Below are 22,031 nucleotides of genomic sequence, written 5' to 3'. Positions count from 1 at the left end.
GGGGGGATTAAGTTCATTTTCATGGCAAAGAGGGACTTTGCAATTAATTGCAATTCATCTGATCACTCTTCATAACATTCTGGAGTACATGCAAATTGCCATCATAAAAAATGAGGCAGTAGACTTTATGAAAATTAATATTTGTGTGATTCTCAAAACTTTTGGCCACGACTGTAGTTGTGTTTCAGTCAGTGGTGGAACGTAAGATACATTTACTGAAATACTGAACTTACTAACTTTACTAACTACTCCACTTTTAATTCAGAGCCAAAATATTATACTTTATACTTCACTACACTCATTTGATATCTTTAGTTACTTTTCAGAATCAGATTAATAATACAAAATAAAATTAACAGTGAATTATTAAAGGCTAAGATATGACTTAATTGATCCTAGGCGGAAATTCACAAGCTACCCAGCATTGTGTAGTTAGCCCTCCCTTAACAAGCGGCAACGAGTTACATACGTATTGTCTAAAATTATAATCTGAAAATGTAATACACATTCTGAAATTAACAGTTCTGCAGAATCAGTAGTTTCTGATGACAATACTTTTGTACTTTTAGGTAAGTAAAACTTGATATGAGTACTTCATCCAGAATCACCCTCATTAACAACAATCATCATTCTGTGCATTGTGCTTAAATATCAGTTTGAGCATCAAGCTTGATTTGCCAAAGACTTTAAGAAATGTTCTGCCTAAGATTGAAAAACTGGGCTTCAGTATCACAAGTAGAGACAACGAATTAAGTTGCTGACAGCAGCTGTAGTGTCAACACTTAATCGTCAGTCATGTGACTGGTTAATTTTTTTGGGAATAATAAAATAGGGGATGATGAAGAACCATTAGCCACATGTGCTTTTTGTGCCCCTCAGGACCCTCTTGACGCGATACGAGCCAAGTGTGAGGAGACCGAACACTGTGTGCACTACAAGGAGCTTCTGGAGACGTGTGAAGCCCGAGTCGGCTCGAGATCCAACACCATGGAGGAATGCACAGAAGAACTCTTCGACTTCCTGCATGCACGGGACCATTGTGTAAGTGTGTGGGAACCAAAAAGAGGGTGGAAGTGGAGAAAATACGATGTACACTTCTTTTTTCTCTTTAAGTGCCCAAAGGATATAAGAAACCAGACTACATGTGAATTGAGTTTTGAAAGAGCTCATTTTTGTGTCGTTGTTGACCAGTGAACATACTAAATGTGTCTCCTCTCTCTTTACAGGTAGCACACAAGCTGTTCCATAAAGTGAAATGAAACTTCTGGTCCAGCTTCCACCACTTCCAGCTGTAGAATCTATTTATCTGCTAAAATTGTAAAATAATTAATCAGGGCCTGTCTGTTGTTGTTCTCCTGTGTATTAATGTAAATTTCTTCTCTGAGATCCCTGCACTAACTACATGCCCCCCTCTGTGTACAGTGTTCACGTGTGTAGACGGGGTCAGACGCAGCATGTAACATATGAGTCGCCGCTTGTTTTAGTAATGAGTGCTTTGAAGTTGTCGAGGGTCGTGCAGAGAAAGGGCTCAAACTTTCACTGTGGTCACTTCATATGCAAAAGCAAGTATGCTGCTCTGGCAATGCATATTTACCTCAGGTTTGGTCACGGATACACTCTAACAGGGAAATAAAGATTTACTTTGGTTTCCAGTTTGTCTGAGTCGCATCATTTTAACACATTTGATTCTTCTGTGGTACACGTGGAAGTGACTGACTGTATACTGAACTTTGTCTCTAGTGGTTATGGATCTGATGTGAGAGAAAATGTGTCAGATTTGGGAACACAGTTGAGTAATAGGGACACATTAAAGTCACTATTAGGCCTGTCATGATAATTATCACTTTCAAGGTCTGCAAAAATTAGGTCATATCCATATATTCAATGATATTGCCCATTGTGTTGACATGTATATTTGTTTACATAAAAAAAAAAAAAGCCACCAGCATGATGAAAGAATAAACAGCAGGGTTCTCCCAACCATTTTAAGACTTGGGTTTTGGCATTTTTTAATAGCACCACATGAATGGAAAAAAAATCTGCTGAGACATGTTTTACTATCATTTCTGGTTGAGCTGCTTTTGTCAGAGTTAAACCATTGGGCGAGGCTCTCTCTCTCTCTCTCACACTCTCACACACACACTCTCTCTCTCACACTCTCTCACACACACACACACACACACACGTCTTGCTTACTAAGGATATCTTAATTTGTTTTTCACTTTTCTATTCCAGTGTCTAAATGTTCTTAAGAATAAGAAGCTGATGTTGGTGAGAGGCAGGGTACACCCTGGACAGGTCACCAGCCTATCACAGGGCTGACACATAGAGACAGACAACCATTCACACCTACGGACAATTTAGAGTCACCAGTTAACCTGCATGTCTTTGGACTGTGGGAGGAAGCTGGAGTATCCAGAGAAAACCCACGCTGACACGGGGAGAACATGCAAACTCCGCACAGAGGGGCTCCCACACCCTGGGTTTGAACCAGGAGCCCTCTTGCTGTGAGGTGACGGTGCTAACCACACAATTTTAATACCATGCACTAACACTATGATGCTATATGGCCCTAAAATGACAATAATATCATCTATCACAGTTATTTCTGGGACAATATATCGTCCATTGTCATGATGCAATGATAAATACTGGATTATCACACAGTCTTAAGAGGTGATCATATGGTATCAGAGGATGCTTTGGGCCAATTCCAAGCAATGATGTCCTGTAGTTTTGCTGCCTTTCTTAGATCTAATGACATAAAATTAAGGTTGGGGATATTTAGGGAAAAAAAAAAAAAAGTCTAAAACAGACATACGTTGCTTTACAGCAACTACTTTCAATAGTGTCATCAGTGGCAGCATTAAAATTGGTTGAAATTAGACAGAGCCGGTATGAACTTAAGGGAACAGGTATGTTTGAAAAAACAAAACAAGGGTAAGGACAAAAAATAGATTTACACCTGTCAAGGGAATTAACTATTGGGATGGTGAGAAACTGGGGTATTATTACTGTGTATGTTTTTATGTTACTCTTTTTGTTTTCTGTTTTGTATTGTTAGTTTGCTTTTTTAATATATAACCTAGTAGTAAACGAGTTAAAAGGGTAGGTATTACAAGCTTAAGCCTAAACCTTTGTCTATTTTTTTGTTTGTTTTGTTTTTCCTTTTAATGCAATGCCTTGTTGTTATTTATTCTTTATTTTGTGCATTCCTTGTGGAAAATTGTTAACAAGGACCAAAAAACAACAACACTATAGTATACTATATTACACTACTTTCCACTATTGTGTTGTAGTTAGTGATGGCATAGCACTCAGACGGCTCACTGACAAAACAGCACTCCACGCAGAGAAATAAATTGACTAAAACTTTATTGAAACACATGCCACAATCATGATAATAAATTAAAAATCAAGGCATAAAAAAGAAGCTATTAAAAATGGCCAGGAGGGGGCAGTGTGACTTCAAGTGCTGCCAGTTAAAACCGTGAGGTAGACTGTGATTGCAGACATCTGTGATTGTTGCAGTCATTTAACAAACAAATTGTCTCATGAGGAATAAAACATGATGATATCATGCAGATAAAACATGCACACAGTGCATAATGTCACAGGAGATGTGGATGAATTCATCTTCTCACCAGGAGTTTTCTTTGTTGCTGCCGCCAAGATAATCATCCATGGAGGCCTGCAGAGGACAGCGGAGACAGAGGAAGGTGTTTAATGAGACTGAAGAGTGTGTGGAAATGTATATCAAATGAGGATCTTCAGCAAAACTACCATGTGATGTGACTGCTACAAAATATAATATGGTTTTAGGTCTTGATTGTGTGTGACGACTTTTGACATTTCCACTGTAAATTTATGCAGAAAAGCAACAAATTGGTGCAGAAATATTCACTAGAATACAGGAAATTAAGTGTTTGATGCTCAAAATCCCCTCTGCCATTTTATATATGTCACCGCCCGATGGTGAAACACAATCCGCACCCTTGTAGGTAATGACAATGACACGAGGGAGACCTCTGCACCCACCTGCATGAGCAGCCTCTCCTTCCTTAGTCTGCTGTAGAAGACGAGAACATCTGGATCCGCCCTGACCACGCGGGGGTCAAAGTCCATCACCCGCAGACCCTCCAGGCTCCGAGCCCGAGACAAGGCCACGTAGGCCTGGCCACTCTCAAACACCCGCGCCAGAGAGATCTCCACACAGTCCAGAGTCATTCCCTAAAGTAAACAAAGAGGAGACAAACACTGGTTACAGGTCAGAAAAGCAATTTTACAACCCAGAATTGAATCCATTTTGTAGTAAAAGATAAAATTGATGGATGGACATTGCAGTATTTGACATAAGGTGTGTCCAATATTGCGCCTCCCAATCCTGTTATTCCTAGGTGTTAAAATCCTTTTATGTCCGCTTATTTCCTCTGAAGGGATCCAGGTGTGGGATTCCCTTTATCTCCCCGTGCTTCGGCTCCTCTGCTGTAAATCAAACATTGGTGACACATCAGTCGTGACCACTGAACTCAATTACCCAGAGGGACACCATTTTCCCCTCGAACCAATTTCACAGTCTCAGGTCAGGATGTAGTTTGCTGTGGGAGCAGGCGGTGAGGCAGTGGAGTGATTGGTGATAACAGCTCATTATTGGGAAGCACTAACACCGGGATTGGTGCTCAGGGTGTCTGTAGCAATTTCCCACATTAAATAGCACTGTGGCACCTGGTCTTACTCACCTAGTTTCTCTGCGTGATTTTGAGACTGAGTTTCGGAAATGTTTCCTCCCGATACTATTTTTTGCCTTTATTAGATCGCACACAGACAGATGACAGGAAGTGAGCAGGAGGAGAGAGAGGAGAGGGGTTTTATGAAAGAAATAAAGCACTTCTGATTTCATTGTGCCATTCTTTTGTTCATCATTCATTACTACAAAACAGTGCTTAAAAAATCGTTGGTGTTTATGTGGAGTTCAATTTAAGAGGTTTACAAAAAGACTGATTGCAAATCAGGGCAACCTGATGAATACCAGCCAAGAACAATCTGTTTTCCCCAGTTAACCAGATTAACATGCTGCCACTCTGTTTAATAGCACAGCGAGTGAGAGCACCTCGCCATCCATCACGATAAAGAGTAGGATGGGAAAAGTAGTGTTAGAAACAGCAGTGTGCATACTGAGCAGAGGAACTCAAGAGCTGTGGTCAGAATCCATATTGCATACAAATACTACAGTATTAAGTAGTCCAATACTGCACCCCTGCTGGTTATATCATACTGTTTAGGCAGACCCTTCAGAAGGTCTCAAGCCAGCCTGGTAGTACAGTGAATGGACTAAATGGACTGCACTCTACATGTCACATTCACACACACAGTCACACACTGATGGCCGAGGCTACCGTACATAGTGCCACCTGCTACTCAGTAACCATTCATGCACACTCACACACTGATGGAACAACTATCAGGAGCAACTGGGGCTCAGTATCTTGCCCAAGGATACTTCAAGACGGGGCGACCCACTCTACCTCTGAGCCAAAGCCGCCGCAGTGCTAACCTCAAAGGTATGAAAGAGTAACTGATATTTTTCAACCTGGGGTGCAGCCAGCGGCGGCAAAACAGGCTACAATGTAAACACGTGGGGCATGTACACACACACCATTAATTTACGTCCACTATGTGTTTGTTTTTGCTACTGACAGGCTCAGATCGTTATTATACCTGTCTGACAACATTATGGAAAGGATCCCTACAGAGATAGACCTTGTGGTGAGAGCGTAAGATCGTTTTTGTTTAACCAGAATGAACTGAAATTGCCGTCGCCAAACCCACCAGACTCCATTTAAATAAACACTGATTTTATCATTGTAAAACACACTTCATTTTGAGTCAAAATAAACAATATACAACTCACAGAAAACATCTTGGTTCGTCTTTACACTGGTCCAACAATCACCAACTCTGGTTTGGTTGAAATAAACATTTAATTCATCCAGTTAGATGTGAACATATGCTGGCTCTATACACACTAAAATTACTGTTTATTTAAATGGAGTCTGGTGGGTTTGGGAATTGTGATTTCGGGGCTGTTTCTGGTTAAACAAAAATGATCTTACTCTTTAAGAAAAAGGTCTATCTCTGTAGGGATCATTTCCATAATGTTGTCACACACTTAAAATAACAATATGAGCCTGTCAGTGGCAAAAGCAAACACTTTTTGCGAACAGAATTGTCGGTACGAACACACCCCAAGTGTTTGCATCGCAGGCTGTTTCACTGCTGTCTCCGTCAATACTGGACCAATTTCAGAAACTGTTACTTAGACATAAAAACATTAACCAACTCTCGTTTGGTTGTAATAAACCCTTATTTCACCAGTTAGAAGTGAAAACATTAGGCTATATACACACTAAAATGAATGTGTATTTAATGGTTTAGCAATTTTGGGTCCATCTCTGGTTAAAAAAAAAAAGTATCTTACTCTTTAACAAAAGGTCTATCTCTGTAGGGATCCTTTCCATAATGTTGTCAGACACTTATGAGCCTGTCAGTGGCAATTGTTGAGACATAAATTGACAATACAAATGCCCCCAAGTGGATACGTTGCTGCTTATTTTGCTGCTACAAACTGCAGCCGTCTCACTCAGTATTGGACCAGTTCCAAAAGCAGTTGTCTCCATTAGTCACTTAGACACAAAAACATGGGGAAATAGGGTCCAGATTAAAAAATACTCAACTTAGCCTTTAAGATTTATCATTTGGGAACCAATTACGTCAGTACTAAATTTGTGCCAATCCATCCTGTACAGTAGATGCTGACAAGGAATATAAAAACTCTGCTTGATCCTTCATGGCTCATGAAGATCTGTACAAAATTCTATGATCATTTCTAGCTATTGTCAATTTCATGACAACAGCTAAAAGATGTAGAGAAACCTCACACTTAATAAATCCAATGATAACACAACACTACTACTAGTTACTAGACTTTTCTCCTGGGTTAAAACAATTATTTTTATCTGAACACGGTGTATATTTCTGACATCGCTCTCATCTGCCCTCTCCTTTTCATCTTAACCTTTAAGAGCAGTAATGCTGACAGTGACTCAGCACCAAGGCCGGCTGAGACACCGGCATTCATACCTGAAGCCGTTTCTAGCCATCGGGTGACTACAAATGCAGCACAAAAAGAAAAATGAATTCGTTTCAGACTGACTGAATTCAAATCACGTCATGTGAGTCACGCGTTCAAGAGGAACGCACAGAAAACACTGGTGTCCCATGGCAACACTGAGCAGCGTCTGCCACAAAGACAAACAGATGTCATCATGGTGATTTGAGAGCTTTTGTTTAAGTATTGCTGTGCGAGTTGTCGCCAGTGTGGCCGAACCTGTACTCACCTGGCTCTTGTGGATGGAGATGGCCCAGGCCAGCTTGAGTGGCAGCTGCTGTCGACTCAGGTGGATCCCACCGCCGGACTTAAACACCCAGCGCTCGGGCTTCAGCACCTCTGTGACGCCACACAGGAAACGCACACGTGGGAGTCCTGAGGCAACAGAGGATGAGTCAGTGCATGGATGGACTGAAATTTACCACCATCATTACTGAAAAGACATAATCTGTGGCATTTTAAAGGAATATGACATTTTGTTTCTGCCTGACCTGCCGATACAACATGAAAGACCTTAAAGGGTAACTTTGCTATTTTTCAACCTGGACACTATTTTCCTGTGTTTTTGTGTCTAATTGAGTGTGGGAGACAACAGTTTTTGAAATTGGTCCAGTTTGAGCAAGGCTGTTGCAGCAGACAGCAGAACAGCCTGCAATGTAAACACTCAGGGCATGAGTGCAACATCAATTATGTCCTGAAGAGTGCTTGTTTTTGCCACTGACAGGCTCACATTGTTATATTAAGTGTCTGACAACATTATGGAAAGGATCCCTACAGAGATAGACCTTTTGTTAAAGAGCAAGATCCTTTTTGTTTAACTAGAAAAGGCCCTGAAAGCTCAATAGCCAAACCCACCAGACTCCATTTAAATAAACAGTAATTCTAGCATGTACAGAGCCAGCATATTTTTACACCTGACTGCTGAATTAAGAGTTTATTTCAACCAAACCAGAGTTGGTAAATGTTGGAACAGTGGAAAGATGAACCAAGACGGCTTTTGTGAGTTTCATTTGCTTCTTTCAGCTTTATATGAACTGTGTGTCACAATAATGAAATTACTGTTTATTTAAATGGAGTCTGGTGGCTTTGGTGAAAGTAATTTGGGGGCTGTTTCTAGTTAAACTAAAAAGATCTTACTCTTGAACAAAAGGTCTATCTCTGTAGGGATCCTTTCCGTAATGTTGTCAGACACTTAAAATAATAATTTGAGCCTGTCAGTGACAAAAAAACAGTACTTTAAAGAATGTACACTAGAGGTGCACAAATGCCCCAAGTGGTTACACTGCAGCCTGTTTTGCATCTGCCGTCCGCAGCGCTCTCACTCAATACTGGACCATTTTCAAAAACTGTTGTTCCCATTACTCACTTAGACACAAAAATGTGGGAAAATAGGGTCCAGCCTGAACAATACCAAGGTTACCCTTTAAGTTCGTCTTCCATAAAATATCCTTCTGTGACCATTGCATCCTCTGCAATTCTCAGGGTGTATTTACAACTACATTTTTATGATTTTGTATAAAATATGGCTCCTCTGAGCAAATATGTCTACAATATGTATCGAGATAATTTGATAAAAGAGATACTGACCATGTTTTCCAGTCTCAAAAGACACCACAACCCCTCGTGCTCCGTTCACCAGTCCTCGGGCAACATCCAGGTTCTTTGTTAGCATGACCTTAAAAAGCACAAAAAAGGTCTTCACCCAAACACATATCACAGGTTGACTGCTGCATGCTTAACTGCAGTAGATTGTGGAGAATAAAAAGTACACTCACCTGAGCTCCCACTTTGAGTTGGATCAGCCTACTGACAGGACTGTGAGCATCTATCGTCCTCACCAGGGCTGGGTCGCTGTCCAGAGCCTCAAACGCACGCACTGACCCTGCAGGACAAGGAGAGATTCACTATATAAGAACCCTAAGATATCTGAGTATGAAACCACAAACAAGGAAATGGTTAAAAATCATGACAAATATTGTTAGTTTAGACTTAATTGCCCAAAAAATAATCTAAAAAATGTTTAAACTGCTGGTTAAACACACTCCTCACAGTCTACTGATGCAGTTAAGGCTTACAAAAACAGAAGTATGTCGAAACAGAATACAGCAGGAGTCAGAAAGTAAGGGGTGTCTGGCTGAGACTGAAAATAGGTTTCAACACAGTCAACCGTCCTGCCCATTTTCACCTGGATCCAAGCCAGATGAAGAAACACCTGTTTCAAGTTGAAGAGGAAAAAAGGAAATGGAAGAATTCAGACCTGGCAGCTGCTGGAGTTTGTTCTCATTTGTGAGCTCCACGTCGTCCTTGTGCGTGCACAGCCTGGTCGCTAGAATACCATCCCTCTCGATGTTATGGTAGGCGCTTTCCATCAGCTTAGCGGTGACTTCCTCTGTCACCCTAAATGGTGTTAATCGAGACAGAACTTTTCATTTAGCAAAGCCATTTTTGCAGCAGAGAATAAATGTTCTGTAGAGTAAAAAATGACCTGCTGGGCCTGAAAAGCCTCAAACAGCTCTAAAGGCATTTATGCAACGCTCTTAACTAGACAACACATTATGCTCTACATTTGGAATAATACGTGTGTGTGAGGATCATATTAGCTGTAATAAAACACATTTTGTCAATGACATGGCTTGAAAAACAAGGACAGAACCCATTACTTTACCTGCCCACTCTCACTGCCTGCAGGAGGGAGATGAATGACTGGTCAGTTTGCCTCCGCACCTCCATTAGCTCCATGTTGACCTGGATGACCTTACGCCAACTCCTAGCCTGAAAGAGGGAAGAGGTCTTTTTCAATAACATCCATTAAAGGAAAATCCCACCTATAAAATGTTAATTTGTATATCAATTACTCACCCTGTTTTACAAAAAATTCATAAAGAAAACTTTGTTTTTCTCACATGCCTCCACAGTGAACAAAGAATCCAATGACTGGATAAATAAGACGCTGTAGCCTGACATGCACCTCCCCAGAAATGTAACTACACGTCACGGTGACACAGACCTCCTGTCTGTTTCTGTAAGCTGAAACCATTTCCCTCCCAGCTGAAACAAAGCTTTTATTTACTTTAATTTCACAGATAAAAAACAATAAATAGTGAAGCCAATAAAGCCTCCACAAAAATAACATTTTAAGTCTTGTGTGTGATTTATCCTGACTTCATATGAGCAGAGGAAATCTCACTAGTTGCTAGGCTAATTTATACAATGTAAAATGCCATAGGCTTGTGCTAATAACGTTAGCATGTTATATTTGTTTGTAAAAACGTGTTTAGCATAAGACCGTTGTTTTGTCAGTGAACCTTGTGAGTTATAATGGAGCTGAATTTTGTAACGTTACCTTTGTTAAATGTTGCTGTTGTCCTTGGCTTCATATGCATAGGGGACATCTTCGCTAGGCTAATTTATACAATGTAAAATGCCATAGGCTTGTGCTAATAATGTTAGCATGTTGTATTTATAGGGAAAATGTGTCCAGATAAAGACAAGTGTTTGACTGTGAATGCTGCGAGTTATAGTGAAGCTGATTTGTGTACATGAGTTTGAAACTGTCTCTATTAAGCCACGTTTAATGTGTGTTTAATGTGTATTTTGAATCAACTACACTTTACAGCACTTCACAGAAACCTCCGCTGCTGACTAGTGTTTTGGAGGTGTAACTGCAGAGTGACACAGACACACCACCACACAAGTATAAATGCTCCCAGCGGCGTAGGTCACATGTGTAGGCTATGGCAGAGGCTCTGCATGGAGCTGACACACAAGTATAAATCCCGATTAATAGACTGAGGCAGCATACACCAGCAGCTCCTGTGTTCAGTCAGGTAAATTTACTGTTATTATCAATGGACTCTGGCTTTGCAGGGAGCATAGATAAGTTGCACTTTTACTTCAGTTCCTCGTTGAAAATGTCTGTCTGGGAAATACTGAGCACACGACTGGATAAATGAGACTTGGATTATACTGCACGAGTTTTGTTGGAGTTCGTAAACAGATGTTTTGATAAAGTTCGGCTGTTGTTAAATGCAGACCCCTTTTACTTTATTAATTAAGAATTTTCTAGATTATTAAAGATTAAATTAAAGATTAAAGATTATTCATTCACTGTGGAGGCATGTGGGAAAAAAAGGCAAAGTTTTCTTAATGAATTCAACGCAACACGGGGTGAGTAACTGATAAATAATAATTTGGGAGACAAAGTATTCCTTTTGTGCTCTTCAGGAAGTGAGCAGATGACTCAGAACAGTACTGACTCAAACTCTAATCATTCTCTCAGCACATGCACGGAAATAATAGAAAAGCAGTCTTGTATTGTGACTGTGGAAGTGTGTTTCAAATGGTCTATCAGTCTTTACTACAATTTACATGAGTGAGTACACAAAATATTACAATTTCCATATCCAACTATAACTCAGAATACACCATAGACTTGAAAGAACACTTCAGTGTTAATGACCCAATCGCTCTAATGCCTGTCAGCTCACTGACCACAGCATTACCAAAACAATGGCATAAACATAAACAAGGAGGAGCTCTAAGATCCAGGATGATCTGACCTGGAAGCAGAAACTGGCCTTTTCCTTCCCCTTAGAAACAGGAGGCAGCTGGAGGAAGTCGCCACATACGATCAGCTGGATGCCTCCAAACGGCTGAGTCGACCTCCTCACCGACCTACAAGAGCAGTGAGAAGAACATGTGTCTCGCAAAGTCGATAAGGCTGAATCATTTTTGATTTTCTGACAGCCATGCTTTTTACTTTTTATAATCTCATATCAAATCTGCAATGCAATGTGTCACAAAATATAGCTCACATCAGAGCAACACTGAGCTTTAAAACCCAGGATATGGTCCAATCTAACTGGAGCCATAAACCATAAGACACAAGCACGTTGAAATTCATATCAAATTGTGTTAAAATCCTTCATGCTGGAAGTCACACTGTGCTCAAACACTATCACTGTAGCATCACAGTGAAATTTAGGAGGTGATGGGAGTCTCTGACAGGGGTGTGTAAATCTTAAGTGTCCCCACAGTGTGTTTGGAAACTTTGAATTTTGAGCATCAAACATTATGAGCAGGTTATTACAGACCATTTAAAACCTTAATGTCTGCCGTTCTCTGTTCACTCTTCAACACACAGCTGAAACTCTCTTATTTTTCTTTAACCTTTCAACATACAGTTTTGTTTTTTACGAATTATAAATGGATAGTTGTTTACTCAACTGCAGCTGTTGGAAAGACTTTTAATGACTAAAGGGACAGTTCACCCCAAGAATCAAAAGTACATAGCGTCTAATTAACATCTACAGCTGACTAAGTGTCGAATGGGAGCAATTTAAAAAAAAAATTGGTTTAGTATTGAGGGAGAACACTACTAAAACTGCTTGTTTTTGCAACTGACAAGCTCAGATTGCTATCATAATTGTCTGACAACTTAGGGAAAGGATCCCTACAGAGATAGACTTTTGTTAAAGAGTAAGATCCTTTTTGTTTAACCACAAACAGCTCCGAAATCACCATCACCAACCCACCAGATTCCATTTAAATAATTAGCAATTTTATCATCATAAAACACACTTTATTCATAGTCAGCAGAAACAAAATGAAATTCACAAAAAACGCTGTGGTTCATCTTTCCACTGTACCAACAATCACCAACTCTGGTTTGGTTGAAATAAAAATGCAATTCACCCAGTTAGATGTGAAAATGTGCTGGCTCTATACACGCTAAAATTACTGTTTATTTCAATGGAGTCTGGTGGATGTGGCGACAGCGATTATGGAGCCGTTTCTGGTAGAACAAAAAGGATCTTACTCTTTAAGAAAAAGATCTGTCTCTGTAGGGATCCTTTCCATAATGTTGTCAGACACTTGAAATAGCAATCTGAGCCTGTCAGTGGCAAAAACAAACACTTTTAGTGGACATAAACTGATGATGCTTGTGTTTATATAGCAGGCTGTTTCGCTGCTGTCTCTTCAATCCTGGACCAATTTCAAAAACTGTCGTCTCCATTTGTCACTAGACACAAAAACGTGGAAAAATAATCTACAGTCTGCTTCACTAACGATTTCTATTATGATATACTGTGGCAGCATGAAGTGATTTTATTTTTACACGGTCGTCTCACCTGGCCACTGCCTCAAGCTTGTCAAAGAACTGAGCCTCCACCATGGAGATCTCATCAATGATGAGGTGTCGACAGCTGGTCCAGTGCTGCAGCACCCCGGGCCTCTGAGCCAGCTCGATGCACTGCTCCAGGGGGGCCGAGCCGGAGCCGATACCTGGAGAGAGCGTGCGGGGACAGGAGGATGGGAAGACAGATGGTCAGAGGGAACATAAATGCATAACACCTAATGCAAACAGTCAATGCACAGCCTCTACTGTTTATTAAGATTTAATTAAAAGACATCTGACACCTCTGCTTTGATTATATTAAAGATTCATAACCTGAAAGACGCCATCACACAGACATTATAGCAGCGTCAAAGGCTGCAGCTCTACTCTGACAAAGTAAGCACAACCAAAGGAACAGGACTGTGAACACAATTGTTTTTTGATAGTCCAGTTTCAACCGTTTTGTATCATTGTAAACTGAATACAGTTGAATAAAACAAGCAGTTTGAAGATGCCACATTGGCAAAGTGTCACTTTAATTAAAAGAATATAACCTGCAGATTTAATTGGTAATGAAAAGACGTGTTATTTGCCTCTCTACTGATAAAGATTATGCCTCATGCTTTGTGTCCATCAGCAATGACTCATTTCAGGAGAGGCCGTTATTGAAAACAGCAAATTGACTAATTATTTGGGTACCACTCAATATGTCTTGTTGATGTTGAGGATAAAAACCCTCTGCACATCTCTCCCCACTAATTATGTGTTATTTACAGACACATTTGTGTCAGTGTTTTGTAACAAACAATTTCCGTCTCCTTGGAGACTGACCAGCAAAGTTGTGTAACGTCGTTCCTCCAATGTGACACGCGGCCACTCCTGTGCTGGCGGTGGCGAAGGTGCTCTTTGGAGGAAGAGACCCCATGATTCTCTTCAGTAGGAAGGACTTTCCTGTACCTAGAAAACACACATTCAAAAGAGCTTAAAAGGGTATACCATTCAGGATTGATGGTTAATGTTTGCAAACACGCTTGCCAGTGAAAGTGAAAGTAAAATCCAACCTCAGATCAGCGTGTCACCTCACTTTATCCTCCTGAGACCCTGCGGCCTCATACGAGGACATCACATTTTGGCTTTGCTGCACCATGTAATTCATTCTGCTCAGCTTAGACCTGTTGTCCTTGTTTGTGGACACTTCTTGTGCCATCTAGTGGTAGTACGAGCACAACACACTAATCCATGTAAAAACAAGATGGCAGCCATCTCTGCCAAGTCAGTCTGCAGCTGATCCTGACACAAAAGTGGACAAAGTTCAAAACCTGATCACATGTTAGGGTTGAAGCTTGTTTATTTAGGATTAATAATGTTTGTTGTTTGATACGGCAACAAATTTGACCAATTTTAGCAACAGTAACAAGCTGAGACACTGTTAATTAGGAAGTATTTGTTTGAGGACATTGGGACTTTATTATCGTCTCGTCTGTGGCCTTTTGTACTTGATTGTTGCAGCATTTCACACAGGCCAATAAGGTGTGACAGACTTACTTCTATGAGTCTATACATTGTTTTTAAGGAAATTCCTGCAAAGTAGCCTATATCTTTAAAAACAGACACCTTCACAAGGGAAAACACCATAAACGTGTCACAAAAAGGAGATTTAAATCAGATCTATTGAGGAAATATTAAAGACAAAATGCATGAAACATGTTACCTAAATGACAGCATCAGAGAGACATAACGTAAGTCAGTCAGACAGTAATATTGCAAGAGTATCTGTTTTAGAAAAATGCTCCTGAAAGCAGTTTCTTTGTGTCAGGATGTTGCGTGTGAATTTAAAGATACAAGATTACACAAGACATTAAGTGCAGAGCAGGCAAGTGCAAACATAAAGTGCAGTCACATAAATGCAACACCGTCTGAGTTTAGAGGAGGGAGGAAAGATTTTATACCTATTCAGGTTTCTCCTCCTGTATTAAACAGGATCCCTGATGGGAGCACTTTGTATTCTGAATACAGCACACGGGAGGAGTTTGCTACGACAGGCTACCATTTCCCATTTACAACAAATTCAAAATGCTGCTGCCGGATTATTAACAAGATCCAAGAAATGAGACCACATCACCCAGATCCTTCCATCCTCACACCGCCTCCCCATTCATTTCAGGATACACTTCAAAATCCGTCTAACTGTCTATAAATCTCTCCATGCTCTCGCCCCTACATTCATCTCAGAGCTCTACCCCGTACGCCACCACAGACCACTCAGATCCACCCACCGTGGCGTGTTGGCTGTGCCCCATTCATGGAGAAGAAAGGCCGGGGACAGGGCTCTTTCTACAGCGCCGCCATTAGACAGGCTGAGTCTGTTGATGCTTTTAAGACGCACCTTAAAACCCATTTTTTATTCTCTGGCTTTTAATTGTGTTTGACCTGTTCTTCTATTCATTTAATCTGGTTACCTGGGTTTAAATTTGTTTTATTTTGATGTTGTCCGACTCATCTGTGCACTTTTATGTCTCTGTGCTTGTATTTGTACCCATGTGTGTCTGTGTCTGTTAAGCACGTTGGTGCACGACCTGTTTTGCAGAACTCATCCCTTCATGCTACATCAGCAGAGCAAAAACTTTATTTACGACCCCTCTCATCCTGGTCACCAACTCTTAAAACTGTTGCCATCTGGCAGACGCTACAGAGCTGCCAGAACACGCACCACCAGACTCTGAGTCAGTTTCTTTTCCCACTGCCATCAGCACACTAAATAAAACAAAAATCAAATAATGTTTACCACTGCCATTCTGCCATCCACTCAGCCCTTTGCTAAACTTTAAATACTTTCATAATTATCTATTTAGTGTCTTGTGTTTTTATGTTATCTGTTGAAATGCATCACTTGAGTGTCACAACTAATTTTGTTGTACTCCTATGTAATAACAATGGAACTCCTTGTCTTTGACATCAGTTAAAAGTTTCTGTGACGCAGGTGGAGAAGTTGAAAACATTGACATTTGGTGGTAGACAAATGAGAGTACTGCGTCAAAATTTGAGTGACAGGCGCTGAGCAAAAAGGTGTTTCAACCATACCTGGGCTCCCCTATTATTAATATATTGTTATCTGATCTTTTATGGTGTTATGAAAGGGTGTTTCCCAGCATTAATTATTTATGGGTTTTGGTCAACGTTTTAGCTCCTTTGTTTGTTTCTCTATGTACCAGCTGCTCATAAGTAATTGACCTCTCGCTAAGCCCCGCCCCTTTGTGGTGGTCATATTTTTGGAAAAATGAAAGAGTGATTCCAGAGAGAAGCAGACAGAGGGGTCTACAGTCTGTGTTTGAAGGATATATCCAGGATGTCAAACTGACTCAGCAGCAACAACAGGTTAAAAAAGGGCGGGACTTAGTGAAGGGTCAGTTGCCCCCAGGAGGATTAATAAAGTTGTTTGGTGNAGTATCATTAATACACGACGTGTCCCAGGCACAACATTTAGCTCCAAATCCACAAAACCAGCCTGAAAATGAAGGAAATTGACTGCATCAGAGTCAGAGGAGCACAGCTGATTGGCCAGTCTGCATCCAGGGATGGGACTTAGTGAAGGGTCAGTTGCCCCCAGGAGGATTAATAAAGTTGTTTGATCCAGTTAATACAAACCTGTTATGAAAACACAATTTGATTTATTACCTGCACTTCCAGTGAAGAAGACGTTCTTCCCAGTCAGCACAGCACTCAGAACAGCCGCCTGCTCTTTATTCAGCCTCCGTGATGGCAGAGACAGGATGGGCTTTTTGCTTGGGTTGGCCTTCACCTGAAAAAAATCAATACACAGCCACTTAACAGACCGGATACAAAGATGGTGGACGACTCAGCAGTGTGCTACAGATAAAAACACTTTTAAAATGTTTTTTTGAGTGTACTCAACTCACTGGGCTGAAGTTGGTTTCACTCCTCGACCTTTTGACCTGCTGTCCTGTCCCTGCCACAGTCTTATTGGTGCGGTCTGCCAGGCCTTTAGGCGCCTCTTTACTCCTCAGCTCATTGACTTTCTGGATGTCCTTTTGCTGCAGGGGGCTGATGGCCTCGAAGCTGCGGGGCAGGCCGGCTTTGAGCTTCTCTCTGCCGCTCAGAGGCTTGCAGCTCAGCCGGGCCTGGTGTTTGATGCTAAGGGTTTTGAGGAAGAGGTGCAGCCGGTCAGAGGGGCAGTTGGAGATGAGCAGCTGGATGTTCTCAGGGAGCAGTTTGATGGTGCACTTCCCGTCTCTGGCGAACTTGGTGAAAAGTTTGAAGTCTTTAAGGGGGTAGTTTTGAGGGACTTTCCCGTCGCTGACCCGGAGGATGATCTCCTGGAACTCATTCCGGCCCAGGATCACAGAGGCTTTACGGATGACCTGCCTCCGGGTGGCCTGACCGGAGAGGTTCAGCTGCTCCACCGTCACACAGCACTGCAGCTCGGCACCGTCATCCCCGGATAACATGGCTGCGACTTCCTGCCAAATACGGGCGTTCACATTTATTAATGAACAGCTGTTTGCTTAAAAACTCCCTGAACTACAACAATATAACATCACCGCAGCTGTGCTTCATCCAATCGACAAACACCGTGATCTCGTGCACAATTTAACTTCACCGCGTGATCCAAACAAACTTTAAATGTGTGTTAGCTACGTAAAAACTTTTATTTCACCTCTTACCTTTGTTTTTAAACAGATTACGTCCTAATCTTTGTCTTTCTTCCCCTCCCCGAGCAGCTGGTCCCCTCTGTGTGAAGGCGAGCACCGATTTTCAAATTCTCGGGCGTGAATTCAGCCAATAGCTGAGCGAAGCTGCGGACCAATCAGAAGGAGGGGATTTAACATCGCAGCCAATGAGAGCGCGAGAATAGACGCCCCGTTGCTGCACTGACCAATCGCTGCTATTATGACTGGTGACATCATATTTGTGTGAAAAACACATGGCTATCCGGAAGTAGTCCCCTCCAGCGTTAAACTCCAGCCTTAAAAACATACTTTATTTTATTTTTTACGTGTTTTTTTTTAAACAACACGTCATGTACTTGGAGAAAAGGCGTAATTAAGGGTTCGTCTCTTGAAATTAATGTGCTGCTAAACGTCCTTGAGTTTTTAATATGTCTTTAGTATAAGAAATAAAGCTCTAAATAAATAACCGGAAGTAGTGAACTTTTTGTTTCAAACTTTAGACATACGGTGTCAAAGAAATCATCAAATTCATACACATGCAAATGAATCACTGAGAAAACGAAACCAGTGCCAAGCAGAAAAAGACAATGAAAGCAAAACAAATACAAGGTAAAATACAGAGATAAAGACCTGAGTGATTAATGGTTCACATGAAAACTGTAAAACTACTGAATACGTTCATTGTTTTGAAAGCATTTGTGACAGAAATCATTGATGTGTTGTTTCATCTCCCTCATAAATACAAACAACAGGTGTAAATACAGACAGTGCACCTTGAAAATATGCCTGTTTTCAGAGAACTCCCATTAAATTAAAAACAGAGCCATTTTCGAAATATGCCCTTGAAAAAGGCAAACCCATCTCTGTCATATTTATTTTTTCTTCTTTTTGTAAAATCATTTTCTGCCTCAGATTGGGCAACATCAAAATCAACCAACACAACGTCAGAAATAAGAATAAAACTATCACAGGGCTGACACATAGAGACAGACAACCATTCACACTCACATCACACCTATGGACAATTTAGAGTCACCAATTAACCTGCATGTCTTTGGACTGTGGGAGGAAGAAAACCCACACAGAAGGGCTCCCCCACCCCGGGTTTTAAGCAGGAACCATCTTGCTGTGAGGCGACAATGCTAACCACTGCACCACCGTGCCGTCATCTACATTTATATATTAAAAAAAAAAAAACCTTCCCTGATAAAAACACAATATTGAGAACAAAGTCCAGGTTCTTGTCATCAGCACAAACACCAAATTTGACTGTCCTCACTGTCAACTCACATGTTCCAAACTCAATTTCCTGTTTACAAAACACACAATTATTCACCTCAAAATGAAATCTCATTTTTAGTAAGAATGTGTTTGTTGAGGTAATCTTATGTAAATTGTTAGAGGTCAACTCTTTCCCCTCAGGAGAAATAGAAGAAAACAGGATCTTCTTAACAGCTCTTCAGTAACAGTGCTATAGGTGAAATAATGTGGCTTTTATTCTCTTAAGTCCAAGGTCTGCAGCTGTATTCTGCTGTGATCATGAAAATTAATTATGGAGATTATGATGCAAAATGGGCTGCAAACAAACAATCAAATATCAACGAGCGGGTTCTCCTTCATTGCTTTGCTTCATCACGACGTCATTATCTTTCATTGATACACCCACCTACACACACACACACACACACACACACACATCCCGCATAGCAACAAACCATTCATCATTTTCACATATCTGCACTTTCTGTGCAACTGTGTGAAGCTTCCTAGAAACTGATGAGACGGGAAAATGAACGTCACCAGTCGAGCAGCTGTCATTAGACAAGGCTGACTGCACCCAATAAATTTTCAGGTGAGTAACACCCTGATCTTTCAGCTGGGGGGGCAATAACTGTCACAGATCAGTGTGTGAGACTAAAGAATCTCACACACACTCTAATCATCAGTCTCAAGGTGATGGGGAAGAAAAATTAATGAGGGCTGATTAATAAGGAAAAACACGATCACTACCTTCCTCAGTCTTTTTAAAATATCATCACTGCCTTGATATTTGTAAAGGTTTTGGTGGGTGACGTGAAACTTCTTGCAAGGAAATTATGTGTTAAAGTGAAAAACACAAGTCAGGCTTAATACCCCAGAGTTCTGGCTTGCTGAGTCATTCGCTAATTAGACTCCACATCTTCAGCTTGTGAGCCTGTCCCCTAAAGCAGCCATAAATGCAGCCCTTTTACTTTAATTTTAACATTAAAAAAGGTTCAATTGTTTTTGTGATTTTAAATGCAAGAGATGTTCTATTCACAGATGGGATTATGTCCACTGGTGATCTTTCTGCCTGTAGGAGGCCATTTTAAAGGTCCAGTGTGTAAGGATTAGGGGGAGAAATTAAATATCATATTAGTGTGCATCTTTAGCTCATAATCACCTGAAAATAAGAATTGTTGGGTTGTTATTGCCTCAGAATGAGTCATTTATATCTACACCTGGTCCATGTTGCACTACCATGTTTCTACAGTAGCCCAGAATGGACAAACCAAACACTGGCTCTAGACAGGGCCATTCACAGTTTTTGTGTCAGCCAATGTAGTTAGCAGCCTTTCTGCCAAATAGTGCTGGCTAAACACAGATTTGAACAGGGAACTGCTTTATTCAGTATTTTTACAGGTGTAAAATAACGGGTGCACTTGTTTTGGAGAAAAAGAGACCTCTGTGGATAATTCGGCTCCCAGTGAAAACCTCTTGAATGTCCGGATCTTAAGTTATCAGAGAAAATACGTGAGCACACATTAGCAGGTGCTGGGCTAGCGGCCTGTCTGCAACAAGTCAAACAGTATCAAAGAAACACTGATTTGTAACTGAAACTGTTTTATTCAGTGTTTAACCAGTTTAAATCACCTGGGGTCTCATTTATAAACATTGCGTACTCACAAAATGAGGCCTGAAAAGAGGTGTACGTCACTTCCCATGCAAAAGTTCTGATCTATAGAAACAGACTTGATGGGAGAAACTTTGACCCATGCTTACGAACATTTTGGAAACGGGGAATTGGCGACACAGATGACGAGGTGGAAGCCTGATAGTAGAAATAGTTAAACGTTTTTTTGGCGCATTTAATTTTTGGCTTTTGTCTGTACATACATTTTTAGTATGGATCCTATGCACTGTTTCATAAATGAGACCCCTGGTCTGTTTGTTTTGGGAAGTAACAGACCTCTGTGGATAGTACAGCTCCTGATAAAAACCTCCTGAACAGTGAACACTGAAGGAATCCTAACCAGGAGTTCATGCTTGGCACATGGGAGAAGTTTCAGCTGGTTCCAATCTGCAGTCCTCACTGGTAGATGCCACTAAATCCTACACACTGCTCCTTTAAAGGTCCCATGTGCAAGGTTTAGGGGGATTTAGTGGCATCTAGCTGTGAGGATTGCAGATTGCAGCCACTTTTCTCTGTTAGAATTCCTTCAGTGTTCATTATTCAGGAGGTTTTTAACAGGAGCTGAATTATCTGCAGAGGTAAACAAACGGATGGTTTGGCATGTCAGAGGTGAGCCGCTAGCTCAGCACCTGCTAATGTATGCTCACCTTTTCTTTTCTCACAATTTACAATCCGGATGTTCAGGAGGTTTTTACTGGAGCTGCATTATCCACAGTGGTCTCTCCAAAAACAAACACGCCGGGTGATTTAAACCAGTAGGAGCACTGAGTAAACCAGTTTCATGTTACAAAATTGATGTTTTTATGACGCAGAGGGGCTGCTAACTACAGTGATAGACGGTAAAAAGTGTAAATGGCTCTATTTACGCTGAAGAAAACATACTGACTGTATCTTATTACATTTCTGCCGACATATCCCCCTTAATCTTACACACTGCTCCTTTAACGCACTAAAAACTTTCCATCTTGGGGATTACTCATGCGGATAGAACACTACTGTTATGAAAAGCAACACATCCTGCGTCAGGCCATTCTCGCACAACAGTTCAATTTGAGTTGAAGTCCGAGGTGGTTCGCTCCCCTGCGGGCTGCCAGTTTCAATATGTGGGCTTTAAGTTGACTGTGC

The 22,031-nt window shown here is 41.0% G+C and overlaps 2 protein-coding genes across 2 annotated transcripts in view; one reads left to right on the top strand and one right to left on the bottom strand.

Annotated features, from left to right (window-relative positions):
- LOC126408921 (cytochrome b-c1 complex subunit 6, mitochondrial-like) overlaps nt 1-1,652 on the top strand; it is a 4,426-nt gene extending 2,774 nt beyond the window's left edge. Inside the window, exons 3-4 of the mRNA XM_050074717.1 lie at nt 880-1,041; nt 1,227-1,652. Of these exons, the coding sequence (XP_049930674.1) occupies nt 880-1,041; nt 1,227-1,259 (195 nt within the window). The 3' untranslated portion in view covers nt 1,260-1,652. The remainder of the gene's footprint in view (nt 1-879; nt 1,042-1,226) is intronic.
- Nucleotides 1,653-3,360: 1,708 nt separating this feature from the next.
- Nucleotides 3,361-18,061, bottom strand: pif1 (PIF1 5'-to-3' DNA helicase homolog (S. cerevisiae)). Its single transcript, XM_050074693.1, has 13 exons — nt 17,969-18,061; nt 17,204-17,764; nt 16,962-17,085; nt 14,118-14,243; nt 13,300-13,453; nt 11,728-11,842; nt 9,834-9,940; nt 9,426-9,565; nt 8,944-9,050; nt 8,756-8,843; nt 7,398-7,543; nt 4,039-4,230; nt 3,361-3,691 (listed from the first exon to the last, which is right to left on the bottom strand). The coding sequence occupies exons 2-13, from the start codon at nt 17,750-17,752 to the stop codon at nt 3,641-3,643; spliced, it is 1,899 nt and encodes a 632-aa protein (XP_049930650.1). The 5' UTR covers nt 17,753-17,764; nt 17,969-18,061; the 3' UTR covers nt 3,361-3,640.
- Nucleotides 18,062-22,031: the final 3,970 nt, after the last annotated feature.

This window comes from Epinephelus moara, chromosome 21 (assembly GCF_006386435.1).
Source record: "Epinephelus moara isolate mb chromosome 21, YSFRI_EMoa_1.0, whole genome shotgun sequence".
Lineage (NCBI taxonomy): Eukaryota > Metazoa > Chordata > Actinopteri > Perciformes > Serranidae > Epinephelus > Epinephelus moara.
The sequence above is the reverse complement of the archived record's forward strand: the minus strand, read 5'-3'. Positions and strand labels throughout refer to the sequence as shown.